The 21,037-nt window shown below is 37.8% G+C and overlaps 2 protein-coding genes across 2 annotated transcripts in view; one reads left to right on the forward strand and one right to left on the reverse strand.

Annotated features, from left to right (window-relative positions):
• abhd17c (abhydrolase domain containing 17C, depalmitoylase) overlaps positions 1 to 16,768 on the reverse strand; it is a 59,482-nt gene extending 42,714 nt beyond the window's left edge. The window contains exon 1 of the mRNA XM_073836446.1: positions 15,845 to 16,768. Coding sequence (XP_073692547.1) covers positions 15,845 to 16,329 — 485 coding nt within the window. The 5' untranslated portion in view covers positions 16,330 to 16,768. The remainder of the gene's footprint in view (positions 1 to 15,844) is intronic.
• Positions 1 to 21,037, forward strand: part of LOC141331683 (aryl hydrocarbon receptor nuclear translocator 2-like) — a 366,477-nt gene that overhangs the window by 206,664 nt on the left and 138,776 nt on the right. The window lies entirely within an intron of this gene.

Genomic DNA, 21,037 nt, shown 5'->3' on the forward strand with positions numbered 1-21,037 from the left:
CTTTTATCTGTATGAGCAAAAATGACGGAGTATTTTAAGAGCAACTGACTGTGCCAGCGCCTCCATCTGTCATCCAGTATAAGCACACTACTATTCAGCTTTCACACTCCGCACAGACACTTCAATAGCACACATTTTTCTAGGTTAACATTAGATTGAGCGGCCAAGTTGCTACTACTTGCATATTTGAGATGAAAAGCCATATTTGAGGTCAATGAATGATAGGTGAGCATTTGGATATCCTGCCCGATATACTATATTATAGGGGTGGGACGATACAGGTAACTCACGATTCAATTCTGTGACGATATGTGGCCCACGATATCGATAATATCACGATTCGCGATATCTATGATATTCAATATATTGGAAGAAATTTCATCAACGATATATCATGATATATGTGACTGAAAAAGAAAAAAATACCCATAAGGAAATCTTAAGCATTTATTAATGCCAACATTTTCAACACTGTGCAAAGAAATATGCATTTGCATAATAACTCACTGCCTCCTGGTCTTAAATGTAAACGCTGTACAGCTAGACAGATAAAAGTGCCTGAACATTAAAAAAACAACATGAACATTAACTAACATGTGTAAACCGTGATACTGAAACGTCAGTAGTAAGTTACTGTAAAGTGCTTTATGTTAACCTGGACAGTGGTCTCATCAAGGCATATTCTTCTTGAGGAACACTAACGCCTGTTTCACACATACTCCGTCTGCAGTGCGTATGCAGTCCGTGTGCGATGCAGAAGCAGCACGGACTCGTTTTGCTTTCACACAGAACACGTTTTATAAACAACGTATTATTCAATGCACTTGAATGTACTTGCACACTGCTTCTGGGACGTACTGCCGGACAGCAACCGCGTGCAGTGTGAACGCTCTAATCCGTTAACATGGGTGCGGAAAAAAATACTCAACGCATACGCACTGCAGACGGAGTATGTGTGAAACAGGCGTAACTGATCAGCATGCTCAACTAGCGGGTGCGTCTTTGTTTGGTTTTCGTTATTTTCCGCCATTTTTCTCACTTCTCTTTTTCTGCGCTTCTTCTCTGTTGTTGTTAGATAACTTGTGTTCTTCACTGGCCGCTGCTTCTGCCACTTTACCCCTATTTACTCGAACAGCGCCCCCCGCAAACAGAATGGTAGATATTGGGTAGTGACAGTGACACTGACGACGGGTAAATTAATAATTTTGTGTTGTAATAAAATATCGATATTGGCCGTTAGTGTATCGATTATTTATTGCGACAGAGAGCACAACAATATATTGCAATATCGATTTTTTTTTCCCACCCCTACTATATTACCAGACAGACCAGCAGTTAATGATCTGTCAGTCACAGATTGCATGACTTCGCCACTTCCTGTGGAATTTATTGTTTTCTGCGACTAAATGATTACTAAAATTTTGGTTGACCAAGCCTTTTCTTGCTGACTAACGGTTAGTCGACTATTAGGGGGCAGCCCTAGTCCACACAGCGAAAGTCAGTTGGCAAAACTCGGAGACCCATCTCCTAAGACAAATCTGCAGGAAGGCAGAACGGAAATGGAAAAAGGACAGGTTGCAGATTTCTCTTCAAATTTTTAAAGACTCTCTCACGTCGTACCAGTCGGCTGCTAAATCTGCTAAAGCTGCATATTTTTCTAATATAATTGAAACTAATCACTCTAAACCTAAGGTTTTGTTTTCAATTATTCAGTCTGTCGTCAGTCCTTCTGTTAACACCTTGCCTGTTGCATCTTATGCTGTCTGTGAAGGCTTCTTGAGACATTTCAGTGACAAAATCACTACCTTAAGACTTAGCATTTGCCCCACTATAACGTTAAATAACTCACCAATCATGCCGTCTGTCTCTTCCTTTTGGGAAGCTTTTGAATCCATTAATTTCCAGACTTTGAAGGAGGCGATTGACAAGCTTAAACCCTCTTCTTGCTCCAATGATATTATTCATCCAAGATTCTTAAAATTAATTCTCGATTCGATTGGGCCAGGCTTGGTGTCTTTTATTAATAAATGTCTCCAAACGGGCTGTGTTCCGGCTAATCTTAAAGTGGCTACTGTCACTCCTTTGCTCAAGAAACCTTCACTGGATCCTTATGTTCTAAAGAATTTTCGGCCAATTTCGGCCTTACCTTTCGTTTCTAAGGTTTTGGAGAAAATTGTGCTGGATCAACTTAAATGCTTTGTGACTAATAAGGGTATCCAAGAGGTGTTTCAATCTGGTTTTAAGTCTGCTCACAGCACAGAGTCCGCCCTTTTGAGAGTGCTTAATGATATTTATGTCTCCACTGACTCCGGAGATTCTGTGATTCTTCTTCTCTTGGATCTATCGGCTGCTTTCGATACTGTTGACCACTCTATACTATTATCTAGATTAGAGTCTTGGGTGGGTTTAAAAGCAAATGTTCTGAAATGGTTCCAGTCTTATTTGTCTGACAGAAAGTTTTTAGTAAAGCTGGGTAATTTTACCTCTTCCACTGCACCGCTGACCTGTGGCCTTCCACAAGGCTCTATTTTAGCTCCATCTCTGTTCTCTCTTTACATGCTACCTCTGGGCTCTATTCTTCGGAAACATGGAGTGTCTTTTCATTTCTATGCAGACGATACTCAAATTTACCTTCCCATCAAAAGAAATAACGCTACTGCTACCACCAATCTTTTGCTGTGTCTAGAGGAGGTTAAATCATGGCTAGCTCAAAACTTCCTCTTCCTAAATGAAGACAAGACCGAGATAATCGTTTTTGGTCCTAACGAGAACTCTCAGAATATTAGCCCCGACCTGGACAGTCTATCAGTTTTCAGATCATCGCAGGTGCGTAACCTTGGTGTCCTATTTGACCAGCATCTAAAATTTGATAAACATATTGCCTCCGTTATTGGATCCAGTTTCTATCAGCTTCGATTACTGGCTAAGGTCAAACATTTTCTCACCCCCAAAACTTTGGAAATGGCTGTCCATGCATTCGTCACGTCTCGTCTAGATTACTGCAATTCTCTATATTGCGGCATATCTAAGTCTCAAATTGCACGCCTACAACTTGTTCAAAATGCCGCAGCAAGACTTCTTCGTAAATGCCATAAACATGAACACATCACACCGATTCTGAAAGATCTACACTGGCTGCCAGTCTCTCAGAGAATTCACTTTAAAATCCTTCTGTTTGTGTATAAATCGCTACATAACCTAGCTCCAGTCTATCTCTCTGAACTTCTTCATCTGTATTCTCCTTCTAGATTACTAAGATCTTGTGACCAGGCTCTATTAGTAGTGCCTCATACGAGGCTCAAGCGTAGAGGGGCACGTGCATTTGCGGTAGCAGGGCCTCAACTTTGGAACTCTTTGCCTTTAGAGATCAGAATGGCACCTTCTCTGTCTTCTTTTAAGTCCCTGCTCAAAACCCATTTTTTCTCTTTAGTGTTTTAATTCTGATATATAGTTGTTTTAAATGGGGTGTGTGAATCTGCTTGGTGGTTTGTTTTATGATTATGCTTTCTGTGAAGCACTTTGGTCAGCCTGAACGGCTGTTGTAAATGTGCTATACAAATAAACTGAACTTGAACTTGATTCTTTTGGACCACAGAATTTTCAGTAAAGGTTTAATGCAGACTGAATCACGAATCTGCACTTTTGAGGGAAGTATCACTTTTACAGTATCAAATCCATCCTTATTCGGTCGACTACAACCGTCACCCGTGTATAGTAATCCTGTTCTTACATCATCAGGCACCAGAGAAAAACATCTAAAACAACTGTTTAGTCCATCACCTCCATTCATTTTGAATCTGTGGGCTTGACAGACCTCTAACAGATCAGGGTGAGGTGTCAGAAAGAAGTCAGCAGGACATCCCCTACCAAAATTGACTTGTTTCGAGTCAGCAAGTGGGTCGCTGCCTTGAACTCAAAGTAATTTAATAGAAGCACATTTTCCCTCTTTTCTATTTGGTTGGTGCAAAACAATCTTACTCCATCACACCACTGAATCTACTCTTGTCAGTTTACTGCTGTTTTTATTGGGGGGGCTCTAGTGACCGGCTGCTCCTCTCTTATCATTTGGGATTTACTGCTTTGCTGTACACAGTTTACCAGTAGGAGCCCCATGTCTTGTGTACAAAGGGAGAAAAACCTTAATCTTAAATGGGAAAGTGGGATGTGGAGCCATGGACCATGTAAGTCTCAGACTCAAGCTCATATGGTGAATGGTACCTGTGAACGCAGTCTGATTAAAAACGGCTGTCCGTCCTCCTGTAGTCCTCTTGGGGATCATGAACGGATGTCGCTCTGAAATGAGATTAACCGGCGGGGGTGGAAAAACGGCACGCGATGGATGGGAACACACCTACCTACTCTATACGGAGATGTTAGGGGAGCGCCCGTCTGTCGCAAACACTGGGAAAAAGCTGATCCAGTGACTGGGCTGATACGAATGCAGGGTCTCCAAGGGAAACGGCAGACAGGATGGATTGCAAACAGGAAGAGATTTCATTTCAGTAAATAAACATTTTGAAGTGCCAACCAATTTAAATCATTCACTCCTGGATTTATAATCGAGCATCACGATTGAAATCACTTGTACAGTATATAGAGGTCTGAAATAATATTATACTTCCCAAATATTATACTTCAGAAATGAATGATACCTCAAATGTGACCCTGGACCAGAAAACTAGTCTTAAGTAGCACAGGTGTATTTGTAGCAATAGCCAAAAATACATTGTATGGGTCAAAATGATACATTTTTCTTTTAAGCCAAAAATCACTAAGTTATTAAGTATAGATCATGTTTTAATAATACATTTTGTACATATATTTACTACTGTAAATATCAAAAATTAATTTGTGTTTAGTAATATGCATTGCTAAGAACTTCACATGGACAACTTTACGGGCGATTTAGATTTTTTTTGCACCAGATTCTGGATTTTCAAATAGTTGTATCTCGGCCAAATTGAGACTTATGACCTAAAAATTGACTGGTTTTGTGGTCCAGGGTCACCACTTGTGGCTTGATGAATTCTAAGTGATCAGACTGATGATTTTCTATTTGCAAACAATAAAAGAAGGGTCTCAGAGTTCAGAATAGATATCAGAGACCAGGCAAGGTCATCTGCGAGTAAATGCTATTTTATCACAAATTAACATCCTACTCAACACATCTACCATTGTGGCAGAGAGTTTTGCATGTGCAAACATTCACATTTTTATCAGAAAAATATAATCTAGTTGTCTTCAATGTTTAAGACTGTTACAGAACAAATTTGATGATTTGAACACCAAAAATAGTACACAACGGCCCCAACAATAATCTAATTTCATTGTAAACTTTACTGCTACCTCTACTAAATGCAAAGCCTTTTTAGATGGAGCCTGGGATAGAAAAATATTCATTCTGGACTGCTAAATGGTCCAGAGATATTCCAGAATTCAGGGAAAGTGTAAAAATCGAGCTGTCCAAGAGTGCACCATTGATCAGCCATGCAGATCATTTTCAGGGCAGAGCTGTCAGCAAAGAAGAAGGTTAAAGAGAGTCAAACTGAGGGACCAGTGCACACAGCACAGTAATTACAGAGGAAGTTCTGCCTTTAAAAGCAGGACAAACACAGGCTAGTAAAAGGGGAAACTGTGTTTAAAGAAGCGAGAAGCAAGAGTGGGTGAAAGAATAGACTTTCGATTACGCTCCCACCGATATAACAGGGAAATTTAGCAATAAGAAACACTTAAATGAACAGAAACTGCCTAAGGACTGCATGACACGGAAACAGTGTGATTTTAAAAAAAATGAATGCAGTTTTAAACTAAGATGTAGAAAGAGAAACCTTGAAGGCTGAAGGTAAATAAATGTTAGATTGAATTGTTTTCAGGCTGCGACTGTTTTTTTCAGCTATATGCATTCCAAATAGATCAATGAAATCATTACAGGGAAAAATAGTTTTATAACCATATGGCTTCAGGAAAAGCTTGATCGACAACTTGGTGCCCTTAACACAAGGACAACATTTAAAAACAATAATGCCAAACTCATCTAGCTAATCTATGCTGTCTCTCCATGTTCTTTTCCAGTAAGAATACAATTGTATTCAGACTACATGGGAGTATACGATTACAGAAGGAGTACATTGTAACAGATTAGTGCAGTTGCATTTTCCTCCAAAAGCTTTTTTGACTCGTTTCATCCTCCCAAGCTCTGAGGCTACAATAGCAGTAGAGCTGAATAAAATGGGCACGCATGTGGAAGCGCCATAACTCAAAGGCATTTGTCACATTTCCACAGAAAGCCTCCCAAGTTGCAGCAATTTGTCCCATTGCAAACTAGAGAAATTCTGCAAAGAACACATAAACCACTGCCGAAGGACTATGAAAGGACTACAAAAAGCAATGATATAGATTACAATAGATTATTGGAGTGTGTTTTACACAAAAATACTATTTCAGTTTCATTACTTTACAATTTCACTTTTATTTCAAATGTGTTTTACAGTAGGAAATCACAAAAAACCTAATGGAACATGATCTTTACTTAGAGTGTTTTCATCGACCATATTGGTGGCTTTGAATGTAAAACAATGCCACTGAACCGAACAAAACATGCATATTTTGCTGATTACTGCAGCTAAAAATGTTCAATTATTGTTATGTTTTGGCCTATACTAATCGGTCAGACCGGGAAAAACATTGAGTACTACAGACTGCCAAAAGTTATAACAAATTAAGGAGAAGAGTGCAAAAAACTGTCTAAGGAACAAAGTTTGTGGTTGGCCAAACTGAACCAGGATTCATGTTTGTTCTCATTTCTGGTCAGGTAGGTGAAATATTAGGGCTAATAATTTAATAAATACTGCTTGTACGCATCTTTACCACCTATTAACTTAAGTTGGTCAAAACATTTCACTCATTTCTGCTTACTCTACATGATTTAGCAGCTTCCACATGTTTTTTCTGTGGTTTAGACAGCATAAATTAGCAAAACAACGTATTCAGTCATCAGTACATTAACTGTGCAATCCATGCTGTATCGCCAATATGGCCGCACATCCAGGTAACTGACCAAATCGTGATGCAAGTGCATACTAGCAATTTCTAAATAAAAAATTGTTTCAAAATAAATCCTACACCAATTTTTTCAGTGTATAAGTTAACCAATCACTAGAGGTCAACATCTTAAATGTATATTACCAAAAAGACCCATTTAATTTTAAAGAGGGTGGAAACTAATCAGGTAAAGTTAAATAATAGTTTGCCAATAGAAACCTTAACTTGCATTTACTTTTGGGAAGAAAATGCTACAAAAGTAAAAATGAGGCAACTTTAACCAACTTTTCTCACCTTTTAATTTTAATTCTAGCACAAGAATCAACTGTAGCCCTGGATTTGCAGGTAACAGAGCGAGTATCAGAATTTGCCATCTGAAAGTCCAAGGCAGCTCTGTCTGGTTCATTAGGAGCAGTGTAAATAATTCACGCTGAGAAGAGGAGAGACACTGGGAGCGCTAAGATGAAACCTGCACTGTCAGGCTGAACTTAATGAACACTTTAAGTTTTAAAATTGTTATGGGGAACACTTTTTTCTTTTTCCGATGACTTTAGGGAAGTTTAATTGACAGACTTTTTCCCTCAGAAAACCTCTGAAGTTAATTTATTACTTGCATAAACCTGCAAAACCCCACACACACCTGGACAGTCGCAAGCAGGTGCACAGAATACAGACAACATTATTGCCTGAAGAGGGTCGTAAGACTGAAACACTGCTGACTGAATGAATATAGGACATTTCACAAGTTATGGCAATGTGTGGGGCTTCTATCATTTCTAGACCATAAAAAGCTGCAATGGATGAATGATAAAAAGCACAGAGTTATAGTTATAGAAACTGCTCAGCAGGCTAAAGCTGGAGAAAATGCTCCCAACAGACTCTGGCCTTCAAATGTTTTGTTGAAAAGGACAAAACTGATTTTCCTCCGGTCTGTCCAAGTAATTCTGCCTATTGCCTTATGAAATGCATTACGCTTCATAAACAGGAAAAGACTTACTTCACAATTGGCCAAATACGGGCCAGAAACCCCAGGAGAAAGCACGGAGGTGGTAAATAACGCATTAAAAAGTCAATTTTTTGTGCATTATCTTACTTGAGCAAACACCTCGGATAAAAAAAAAAAAAAAAACGGCAAATGTTTGGATGGAGCAAATGCCCTCAAAAAGGTGTCAGGTGCTGATATGGTAATACTTAAAACAGATTAGCATTAAAATGTACTGTGAGCTATGTTCTCAATTTAATGAGTTCTAATTTATTCAAATGAGTCTGAAGGATTCCGCCTTTGCGTTGAATACAAATAGAGCAGTTCAACTTTAGGATGAATAAACTTTAAACTCATATCCGTAATAAAAACTGTCAATTGTTGGTAGACAATAGCCACTGTAAGCACCACTTAAGCTGGAGATCCCAAACCTGAAATATTAAACTTCATATCAAATCATGCGGTGCGCTATTACTCCAAGCTATTGGAATGATGACATTTCCAATTGCATTTCTGCAAAACATGATGTTTGCAAAAAGTGCCATTCAATAGCACTGGAAAACTTACAACAATTTTTAAAAAGGCCATGTTTATTCATTTATATTTTACTGGCTTCCCATTAATGCAGCATCACGTAGGGTCCTCGGACTGTTGTTTCTGGCATTCATCTAATATTAAAACTAATTTCACATTCCAATGAATTTTGGATTACTTAATCATACTGAACTGTATTTCAGAGTTGACAATGATCTTTGCATCACCAAATATTAGAGGTCGACCGATATTGGTTTTTACCGATACCGATAGCTAGGTTGGACCACACTGGCCGATACCGATTAATTAACCGATAGTTTTTGAAAATGGATACTGAACGGCAACTAAAATAGTGCTGTACTATTAAAAAAAAAATACTAAACCATACTTTGTAAATGAATAAAAATACTAATATTAATTATATATTGATCATTAAAGTTATTTCATAGTTCATTAATGTTAACAAAATAAACTTCAAAATGTAACAATATTACAGTAAATGTTGAAATTAACACACTCTAACAAGGAACAACACTTCTATTCTACAGCTTTCATCAATCTTAGTTGATGTTACAAATGGGCTCATTGTAAAGTGGTGTGAATCTTTACATTTTAACAATATGTAAAATTGCAGGTTTTATGCCTTTTGTTTATATTTGGAATCTCTGTATGTCCGTAGGCCTACTGCCGTCTTAAAATTAAGATTCAATTTAATTACGATTTTCAATATCAACTAAATATAACCATGCATCACATTCTCAGTTTTCAATATTACTGCACATGGCTACATTTTCATTTAAATTTTACATCAAATAGATTTTTTCATTATATAAGCAGGTTACTTTTTTAAACAATTACTTATTTAAAATAAGTGTTCTTTTTTCTTTATCATTTGATTATTGCTGATGAGATCGTAGACAGTAGCTTCTTTAACAGGCTGCATTAAAACGAATGCACAGATCTATTTCGATATATCAAATGTTTTGTCCTGCTCTGTAAACATAACTGACTGTGTGTACTGTACATCAGTTTCGTATAAAAGTATTCGAAAATGCAAGTGCATTTAACCGCATCCGCAATCGAGCTTTTTAGGACGAACAAACCCAAAGCACAAGTGAAAGTCTGTCAGTGCGCGAGTGTTGTGCTTCTAATAGTAGCCTACTACATTACAAGCAGCAGAAATGAAGGCAAATGTAAAGTAAAAAACTGCGGTTGAAAGTTCACACTGTCAAACAATGCACATGTAGCTCACAGTGCAAATCCTGTGCAACGAAGCCCGCCGCGTCTCCAGCGCGCACATGTGCCATATGCGGGAAAAACACACGCTCATTGAAGAGAGGATTGCGATGCATCGGAGAATCCTTTTTTTTTACCCACCCTTAATGAAACCGGACAAACGTGCAGTGCTGCGTTAACGGATAACTTGCAGGTATCAAACACACACAGGACACGTTGTGTAGTTAAAGCAGAAATCTAAAACAGTTTATTTAATCACCAAACGGGCAAATGTTTACTTCAAGAATGATAAAAAAAGCGGCAAAGGTTAGATTAAAGAACAGATCGAACGGAAAGAGAAAGTGCGATCTATATCGTTAATTGCAGCCATTTCAGAAACAATTTCTTTTCTGTTTTACATTTATGTTTAAATATTATTTGTTTTGTTTCAGTTTAATATGTTAATTACGAAAGAAGTTTGTGTAATTTGTAAATGTCATAAAGGACGTGGTATGGATTGGACGGCAATACGCCGTGAGAATTGGAGAGGGTCAGACACAATTTTTGACAACTTCGTATGTTTTTATTTGTGGAAAATCCCCTCTTAAACGAATTTCGTTTTGTATAATTTTTATCTTAATTTTTAATAGATATTTTTGTTGATCAGTTATTAAAATAAAATAAGAACAGGAAAATGGCATTGTAAAATAAAGTGCGTAACTACCATGCTTCCACTGCCTGACGAAAAGGCTAAAACATAAATGATAGTTCTATATAAAGCATACAGACATTATTAGAGCTACAGAAATAAAAAATAATTTTGCTTAAATGCACAATACTCAATCTTCCAGCCCAGGGTCAAGTCTTTATCAACATTAACAACGATTTGGGACAGATCTGTAATGTAAAACTATGGCGCGCTGTGACTCGGCAAGATTCTGTCGGCTGAATGAACACAGTTTGCTTTCTCACGTCATGTCTTTAAATCTGCAACTTTGCTGGCTAAGAATATCACCAGCTGGATATAAATCAATACAAATATATGGTAACAATCCTGACATTAAACATTGGTCTGGGGCTTAACCTCTCATACACTATGATAGCGGAGCGGAGCTGAGCCGCTTCAGCAAAGAACGCAACCGGAAAAACTATCGGCAAGGATTTTTGCCGATAACCGATAGGTCGGCCAATCAACTATCGGTGCCGATTAATCGGCAAAACCGATACATCGGTCGACCTCTACCAAATATACAGGACATTAGCGTTCAGCAGACGTTCGCACATCCTGTGCAATCTACAGAGAATGCCGTCGCTTACGACTGTTGTGCTAGCAAACGTTTAAGAGGCTCAGAGTTAATTTACCCTGCCATATGAGTACTTTTAACACTTGGTACGCCACCAGATCAATTTCAGGGTAGAGCTGTCAGCGTAGTGGAAGGTTAAAGCGAGTCAAACTGAAGGGCTACTGCACACAGTACAGTAATTACACGGGAGTTCTGCAAGTGCCGCCATTAAAGAGAGTCAACACAGGAGGAAACAGCATTTAGTGATAAAAATATAACACAAGCACGTATACATCTAAACATTTCAAGCTGTTCAAGCACTTAAGCCCGCAATTCGCAACAGCACAAGTACATAAGCATCCAAATTTTGCATTTGCGTTGACTATGATCCTAGACAAAAGTCACCGAGAAAAGACAGATTCTCAATTATGGTTAAACTTTGCATGCCCATTCTTGGGAAATCATATTTAGGCTGTTGCGTAAGAGTTTGGATGTAAACTCTACAGGAGCAGGACTACGCAAACTTTAATAGACTAGTAATATTGTAGTATCACTGAGAAACTATTAAAGGTTTTAATGAATTATTTTGAACTAGGTGCTTCACGATGCCATAGAAGAACCTTTTTAGCCTAAATGGTTCCATAAAGAACCTTTAACATCTTGAAGAACATTTCTGTTTCATGAAAGGTTCGTGGCGAAATAAGGTTCTTCAGTTTATAAAACGGTAAAGAAGATATGGCTCTTTAAAGAACCTTTGACTGAATGGTATTTTGTGGAACCAAAAATGGTTCTTTCATGGCATCGCTGTGAAGAACCCTTTAAAGCACCTTTATTTTTAAGATTGTAGTTTTTATTTTAAGGTTTATTTTTTTCATTTTGGTAAAAATTGTCATTTTCACCAGTGTTGTTTTTGACAACCATCTTAGATTTAGTCTTAGTCTTAGTCTTTTGGACTAAAATGCTTCTTAGTTTTAGTCAAATTTTAGTCACTTCTATATGTGATAGTTTTAGTCCAATTTTAGTCGACGAAAAGTCAAAAAGGTTTTAGTCTAGTTTTAGTCAAAAAAAGGGAAAAAAGTAGTCTTTTAACAAATTAATGTAGGTCAGTAAGTATTTTGCTGTTGGGTAGTGTCACTTATAAGTTCTGAAAATAGCAGATCTATAGTTCAACACAATGTGAGCTTCCGGATCGACTATTTTCACCAATAATTACAATAATGAAGGAATGTTTTAGAACATAAAAGACAAAAAAGGATGGAATGCTAAAACGGCTTGCCATACTAGTATAGCAAAGAGTATTTAATGCTTAAACGGCTTGCCATAGCGTCAGATACTTAAGATTTAATTGGCATGCACAATAAGCGGAAATGTCATGCATTTTAAACATCTGACGGACCACCCACTAACATTCGTCTCGTCAACGAAAACTCACACACATCTCGTCATGTTTTAGTCATCAACGAGCCATTGTTATCTCGTCATCGTCTCGTTATCGTCATGAAAAAAAAGTGGCGTCAACGAAATGATTTCGTCATCGTCATCGTTGACGAAAACAACACTGATTTTCACTCGTGTCTATATAGTTCACGTATTCAGTTTCAATTATTTTAGGACAAGTAAATTAATTGAAAATAAGAAATGTTACCTTCACAACTACACTCTTACAATTCTTCAAAATGGTTATTTTAAGAACTGTTTTGGGGAACCAAAAACGGTTCTATGGCATCATTGCAAAAACACTTTTTTTGGAACCTTTCATTTTTAAGAGTGTTGCTAAAATATTCTTCCTTTTAATTGTATATAATATAAGAGTGCATCCTAAAAATAAAACTTCTCTACAAAATTTCAGTTTCATTAGAGCATTTACAGCAGAAACAGGAACCTACTAACTAAAAATCAAACTCTATAAATAATTGATCATTGCTACGAAGCGGTTTTTGAGCTTCCTTATGGCCATAATATAGCGCTTCGTTTCTTAATGGTTTCCTGGAATGTTTGATTGACAAACTAGCACCTCAGCAACCCCAGGATAGCCATTACAATCTGAAGGAAAAAACACTTACTGACTACAGTTCATCTTAGCTTTTGGTGTGATGAACCTATTTTTGTAGGGAACTCCATAGTGTTTTAAGACAGAATCTCTGCATGTTACATAAGCGGCAATTCTCATGCACAAGTTACTGGACTTAGGAATGATTCTAGCAGACATTGGAGTTAGGATGTTGCTATAACACAATGCAACAAAAACATACAAATACATACCTCACAAAAATATTCAGGCAAAACAGTCCATTTTCAACTAAGCATTGTATAAATAATATTTAAGATCATCTTGGATTCATTTTTTCCACCAAGCAATGTATTCTGGCATTGCCTCCTACATGAAAATAAATGATAATACTGCCTTAAAACGTAGCCAAAACAAGTACATATGATGCTTTAAAATCCTGCCTGCAGAGCAACCAAACAACACCAGCCTCCATTGCTCATTAGACAACATAACCACTGCCAGATGTGCGAACAAATGATCATGTTCCTACTTCAAAAATAATTACACACATTTATACTCTCCAGTGTAAACATCTCCCGTTATATATTATTAAAGACAAGGCACTTTAAGCAATTGTCTTCAATCTGCCAGAAACACAACTTTCTAATGAGTTTGTTAAAGGATCTTTATCGGTTATAAATCAATAGCCTCTAAAGGCATTTTGTCTTGGATTGCCTCTGGAAGACAACATAATCTATTGTGTTTGGTCAGGAGAAAGTCCAATGGTTAAAATACCATCCATGGACCAAAACATGAGGTCAGTTGTTGTTCAAACTGATTAAGTGATCAGTTTAGCCAATGGTACAATCAAAGGACTCTTGGTTCAATGTAGCGAGATAATACTCATGCTGATCATGTGTGGCCTGACTGCAGTCCTCAACTTCTTCTCATGACCAACGTGCTGCTAAATCAGCATGAAAGATCAGCAGTTAGCCAGAATGACCATTCCCACTAAGAGGTTGTGATACCAAAGAACCTGCACCCACATGCTGTGAAATTTTAGCAGAAAGAACTTCCACATTTATTAAATACTTAAGCTAATTTAATGTTTCACATATAAAGGTTGTGATTCCAGAGTCTGCACCCACAGAACACTGGAAATTTCAGCTGAAATTTTGCTACAGATTTAAGCAGAAAGAACTTCCACATTTAATAAATCAGCTATTTATACATCAGCTATTAAACACAATTTAATTGTGTTTCACATTGCCAACATTGCAAACTTAACTTCCTCAAATTTTCTCCCAAAAACAACACAGCAACTGCAAAAAGTCTAAACCTAATAGTCAAACAAACCTATTGCCCCCTTTCCACCAATATGGAGCCAGACTATCCTCGTCCAAACAATAAATATCTCATTTACATTGAGCAAAAGACCCAGACACTTTATTTTATGAGATGTAATTGGACTACTACAAATTATATTCATTATAAAATCTCATGACAAACTGATAGAACAAATAGACTGATCAACCAAATGTTATCTTTCCACTATCCCCAAATTCCACTGACTGGCTTCAACAAGTCAGTGAATGATTTTATTATATTTCGTATAATAATTTTGAGTAAACGTTTTGTAAAGTGGGTGTTCACCATAAGAAGTGGTTTACAACTAATTTGTGACCCTGGACCACAAAACTTAAGTCTTAAGTAACTTGGGTATATTTGTAGCAATAGCCAAAAATACATTGTATGGGTCAAAATGGTCGAGTTTTCTTTTACGCCCAAAATCATGTTGCATGAAGATATTTTGAACATTTCTTGCCGCAAATATATCAAAACTTAATTTTTGATTAGTAATATGCATTGCTAAGAATTTCATTTGGACAACTTTAAAGGCAATTTTCTCAATATTTTGGACCCTCAGATTTTAGATTCTCAAATAGTTGTATCTCGGCCAAATATTGTCCTATCCTAACAAACCATAAATCAATGGAAAGCTTGTTTATTCAGCTTTCAATCAATTTTAAAAATGGTTTTGTGGTCCAGGGTCATATTTGTTATCACTAAATTGATTCATATTGGCATTTTATCAGCCGCCCTGCTTTAGATATCGATTTCAGCACTAGCAAAAGAAAAACACGTCAGCCAAACTCTAACTTTGAAATCTCTTTGCTGTAGTAACATGCTATTAAAACGTCTAAGACTGACAGTCAAGGATGTGACATGTTTATATGTGGTTATGCAACAACTTATTTAGTTATGTCATCACTCAGTTCAAGTTAGAAAAAAAAAAAAGTGGGCTGGTACAAAGAGGATTCAAGTATTTAAACCAGCAGGGCACTAAAAAAAGAACCAAAAACAGATACTAGCCAATACTAGTTTTGCAACAGATGCTGGTAATGTCATGATTGAGTGTCAAAAACAGCTGATATGCAGAATTTAGTCATTTATTTATTATATTTTGACATACTACTATGTATGGTTTATTAGTAATAGCAAATACTAATGCAAAAAGAGTGAATATAGGTTTATAAATTTAAGTTAAACTGTTATCTAGTTTATCTACGTAGAATGAGGTCAACAACCAAACAGATCCTTATAAAACACATCGAATAAGAAAATCAGAAATTTCAGGGGTCAATAAATTGCATTCATTCAACTTCATCCATGCATTTCATAAGGAAAACAGAAATATTATACAGTGTGCTGGAATACATATGCATGGAAACATCACACCATCACAGAACAATTGGGATTGGCGCTCAAACACTGAAGCACCTGTTCAGAAACACTCACTTGTTCCTCAGCACCTGCCAGGCCGCTTCGATATCAGCGTACAGGTTCTTCTCGGACGGTTTCCCGGTACTGACCCCATAACCCGAGTAATCATAGGAGAACACATTGCAGTTGATCCTGGAGCCGAGGCCGATGTAGAAGCTGCACATCTGGCCCAGATCCACGGCGTTCCCGTGAGAGAACAGCAGCGTGTAGCGGCTAGCGGGTGCGCACCGGACGAACATGCAGCCGACCCGGTTCCCACGGCTGGTTCGGGTCACGAGCACCTCGACGGCGTCGAGCTCGCGCTGCGAGTACTGCCAGTCGGCGCGCTCGGTGAGATGCAGGCTGGTCGCGCCGCTCGCATCCGTGTGGACGGAGTACGTGGGCTCGGGCGGCAGGAACGCCAGTTTGGCCGCGATGCGACTCGGACAGGGCGGGCAGCAGAAGAGCCAACACAACTCGCCGAGGGAGAAGCTGTTCATTCTCGGGCCTTGCTCGGGCATGGAGGGCGGCTGATACCGGGTGGGAGTCGGGGGAGTTACGAATAGCGAGAAAATAGACGAACGGTCCCGAGGATGCTAAAGCCGTGCTAAGTGGTTTCGGTTTGGTAGTGGTTTGACGGATCGGTCACTAGCACTTGGCTTTTGACATCTTAAAAAATGTATACGTTCCAATCCACCACTCATCCGTCTCGATCATGGGTTGAAAATGTCTAAAAATCGATCATTTACACTACACAATCAGCGTCAAGCTAGCCGTTCACATACAATGTAAGCTGCCATTGCTCCTGCTAAGAATGCCCAAATATGGGATTTTTCCGGTCAAGGCGGATATCCGGCTCCTGCTGGCGAATGCGACGTCACGAGGCTTTTCCTTGGATGAGCTGCGGGAGATGCAGGATGGTGCTTCTTTTTTGAGGCTTGGACATTGTAAAGTCACCAAAACTGTGAGATAAAAAACTCAAATATATGTTTGTTCAAAATAAACAAATAAAATTTTTGTTTATGCCAGCACTGCATCCTCTGGATATTCACTCACACTCTAAAAAATGCTGGGAGAAATTTGGATAAACCCACCTTTCTGGGTAGTTTTAGTTAACTCAACTATTGCTTAAAAATTACTATATATCTTGCTTAAAATCAGCACAAAATAGGTTAGAAATTAGCATTTAATAAAATGTTAATTGTTCAATAAATAATCAGAATCAGAATCAGAAAGAGCTTTATTGCCAAGTATGCTTGCGCATACAAGGAATTTGTTTCAGTGTTATTAGCTTCCAGTACACAGAGACACACAGACAATAAAACTAAGAGAAGAAAAAATACACATATGTAAGCATAAATAGACCAAAAATAAAAATAAACATTAATAAGTTGAAATGCAGGATGGTGCTTCTTTTTTGAGACTTGGACATTGTAAAGTCACCAAAACTGTGAAATAAAAACACTCAAATATATGTTTGTTCAAAATAAACAAATAAAAAAATCCTTCAATTTCTTCTTTGTTTATTCCAGCACTGCACACTCTAAATATTCACTCACATTTTGGGAGAAATATGGATAAACCCAGCGGTTTAACCCACCTTTCTGGGTAGTTTTAGTTAACTCAACTATTGCTTAAATATGACTATATTTCTTGCTTAAAATGAGCCCAAAATAGGTTGGAAATGTGCACAATAATATGTTTATTGTTCAATAAATAAACATTTGTTAATAAGTTGAAATGCAGGATGGTGCTTCTTTTTATTTTGAGACTTGGACATTGTAAAGCCACCAAAACTGTGAAATAAAAAAAGTCAAATATATCCCTGCTGAGAAAAACAGCATATGCTTGTTAGGTATGTTTTGGTGCTGGGATGCTGGTTTTAGCTGGTCCTTTGCTGGTTTTTTGCTGGTCCTTTGCTGGTTTATGCTGGTCACTCATGTTGCTGGTCAAGGACCAGCATAAACCAGCAAAGGACCAGCAAAAACCAGCAAAGGACCAGCTAAAACCAGCATCCCAGCACCAAAACATACCTAACCAGCATATGCTGTTTTTTTTCAGTAGGGATGTTTGTTCAAAATAAACAAATAAAAAATCTTTGTTTATTCCAGCACTGCATACTCTGGATATTCACTCACACTCTAAAAAAAGCTGGGAGAAATTTGGATAAACCCACATTTGGGTTAAATGTTTAACCCAGCTTTCTGGGTAGTTTTAGTTAACTCAAGTATTGCTTAAATATTACTATATTTCTTGCTTAAAATTAGCCCAAAATAGGTTGGAATATGTTCATTGTCCAATAAATAAAATTTATTAATAAGTTGAAATGCAGGACGCTGCTTCTTTTTTTGAGACTTGGACATTGTAAAGTCACCAAAACTATGAAATAAAAACACTCAAATATGTTTGTAAAAAAAAAAAAAAAACGATAATTCAATTTCTTCTTTGTTTATTCCAGCACTGCACACTCTGGATATTCACTCACACTCTAAAAAATGCTGGGAGAAAATTGGATAAACTCAGCAGATGGATAGTTTTAGTTAACTCAACTATTGCTTAAATATTACTATATATCTTGCTTAAATTGAGCCCCATATAGGTTAGAAATTTGCATTTAATAATATGTTCATTGTTCAATAAATAATGATTTATTAATAAGTTGAATAGATATTATTTAAACAATAAACATTTTGATTATTGCTGGTGCCTCTACTGTTTAATCTTTAATTTACAACCATTTAATACATTTAACCTAACCTAAATGCTTGGTTTGTTTTTAACCCAGAATTTGTTTTGAGTGCAATGAGTGCAATTTTTTTTTTCACGATATTCAAGGAGTTTATCATGTATGCAACTAATTTCAAGCATTTAAGCAGATCAAAAGGTTTTTAAGATCAAAAGAAACATACAGGGGTTGGACAAACTAACGTGGACACCTGGAAACTAGGAAATATTTCTTTTTAACACCAGTTGCCTTTGGCTTCCAGCTTCTTTAGATTCATACAGTACATTTAAATAATCTCCAGCTGAATGTTGCTTTAAAGAGGGTGGAGGAGGGAATCTGCCCACTATGGTTTGACAATACTGAAGTCAGGTGATTGTCAGGTGATTTGTCTGTCCAGAAGTTCATCTTGGTTCTCCAAATGTCCAGGTTTTATGATCATGAGTTATCACACCAGCTTTTTTGCATTTTAGCACTGGTGTGTGTGGTTAAAGTTTTGGCAGTTACAGTTCTTTCACAAATGTTGACTTTGGTTTGTTTAGACACAATTCTTCTGTTCAACTGTCCAAGTCACTTTCGTTTTTCACTCAGTATTCTTTTTCACTGATAAAGTTTTGCCTTGCTTTGTGCACACACTTCAGTTTTTTCAGTTCACAGTTTTTTTGTTTAATGGTAGTTGCTCATGAGTCCCTTGTTTGTCCTGAACAGTTAAACCACCTGCTGTTCTTCAGAAAAAATCCTTCAGGTCCCACAAATTCTTTGGTTTTCTAGTATTTTTGTGTATTTGAACTCTTTCAAACAATGACTGTATGATTTTGAGATCCATCTTTTCACACTTTGGACAACTGAGGGACTCATATGCAACTATTACAGAAGGTTCAAATGCTCTCTGATGCTTCAGAAGGAAAAACGATGCATTAAGAGCCGGGGGTGAACACATTTGAACAGAATGGAGATGTGTACATTTTTCTTATTTTGCCTAAATATCATATTTTTTCATTTAGCACTGCCCTTCAGAACCCCCCCCCCCCGGTTCCTAATGTATGGTTTTTCCTTCTGGCGCATCAGTGAGCATTTGAACCTTCTGTAATAGCTGCATATGAGTCCCTCAGTTGTCCTCGGTGTGAAAAAATGAATCTCAAAATCATACAGTCATTGTTGGAAAGAGTTCAAATATACAAAAATGCTTGAAAACCAAAGAATTTGTGGGACCTGAAGGACTTTTCTGAAGAACAGCGGGCATTTTAACTGTTCAGGACAAACAAGGGACTCATGATGAACTATCACTAAACAAAAAACACAGCTGTGGATCATTCGGTAACAACACAGTATTAAGAATCAAGTGTATGTACAGTCGTGGCCAAAAGTTTTGAGAATGACACAAATATTAGTTTTCACAAAGTTTGCTGCTCAACTGCTTTTAGATCTTTGTTTCAGGTTTTTCTGTGATGTACTGAAATATGATTACAAGCACTTCATATGTTTCAAAGGCTTTTCTCGACAATTACATGACATTTATGCAAAGAGTCAGTATTTGCAGTGTTGGCCCTTCTTTTTCAGGACCTCTGCAATTCGACTGGGCATGCTCTCAATCAACTTTTGGGCCAAATCCTGACTGATAGCAACCCATTCTTTCATAATCACTTCTTGGAGTTTGTCAGAATTAGTGGGTTTTTGTTTGTCCACCCGCCTCTTGAGGATTGACCACAAGTTCTCAATGGGATTAAGATTTGGGGAGTTTCCAGGCCATGGACCCAAAATTTCAACGTTTTGGTCCCCGAGCCACTTAGTTATCACTTTTGCCTTATGGCACGGTGCTCCATCGTGCTGGAGATGCATTGTTCTTCACCAAACTGTTGTTGGATTGTTGGAAGAAGTTGCTGTTGGAGGGTGTTTTGGTACCATTCTTTATTCATGGCTGTGTTTTTGGGCAAAATTGTGAGTGAGCCCACTCCCTTGGATGAGAAGCAACCCCACACATGAATGGTCTCAGGATGCTTTACTGTTGGCATGACACAGGACTGATGGAAGCGCTCACCTTTTCTTCTCCGGACAAGCCTTTTTCCAGATGCCCCAAACAATCGGAAAGAGGCTTCATCGGAGAATATGACTTTGCCCCAGTCCTCAGCAGTCTATTCGCCATACTTTTTGCAGAAGATCAATCTGCCCCTGATGTTTTTTTTTGGAGAGAAGTGGCTACTTTGCTGCCCTTCTTGACACCAGGCCATCTTCCAAAAGTCTTGGCCTCACTGTGCGTCCAGATGCTCTCACACCTGCCTGCTGCCATTCCTGAGCAAGCTCTGCACTGGTGGCACTCCGATCCCGCAGCTGAAACCTCTTTAGGAGACGATCCTGGCACTTGCTGGACTTTCTTGGATGCCCTGAAGCCTTCTTAACAATGCAGTGGAAAGGTTTTTTCGGGATTAAGTTAATTTTCATGGCAAAGAAGGACTATGCAATTCATCTGATCACTCTTCATAACATTCTGGAGTATATGCAAATTGCTA

This window comes from Garra rufa, chromosome 3 (genome assembly GCF_049309525.1).
Source record: "Garra rufa chromosome 3, GarRuf1.0, whole genome shotgun sequence".
Classification (NCBI taxonomy): Eukaryota; Metazoa; Chordata; class Actinopteri; order Cypriniformes; family Cyprinidae; genus Garra; species Garra rufa.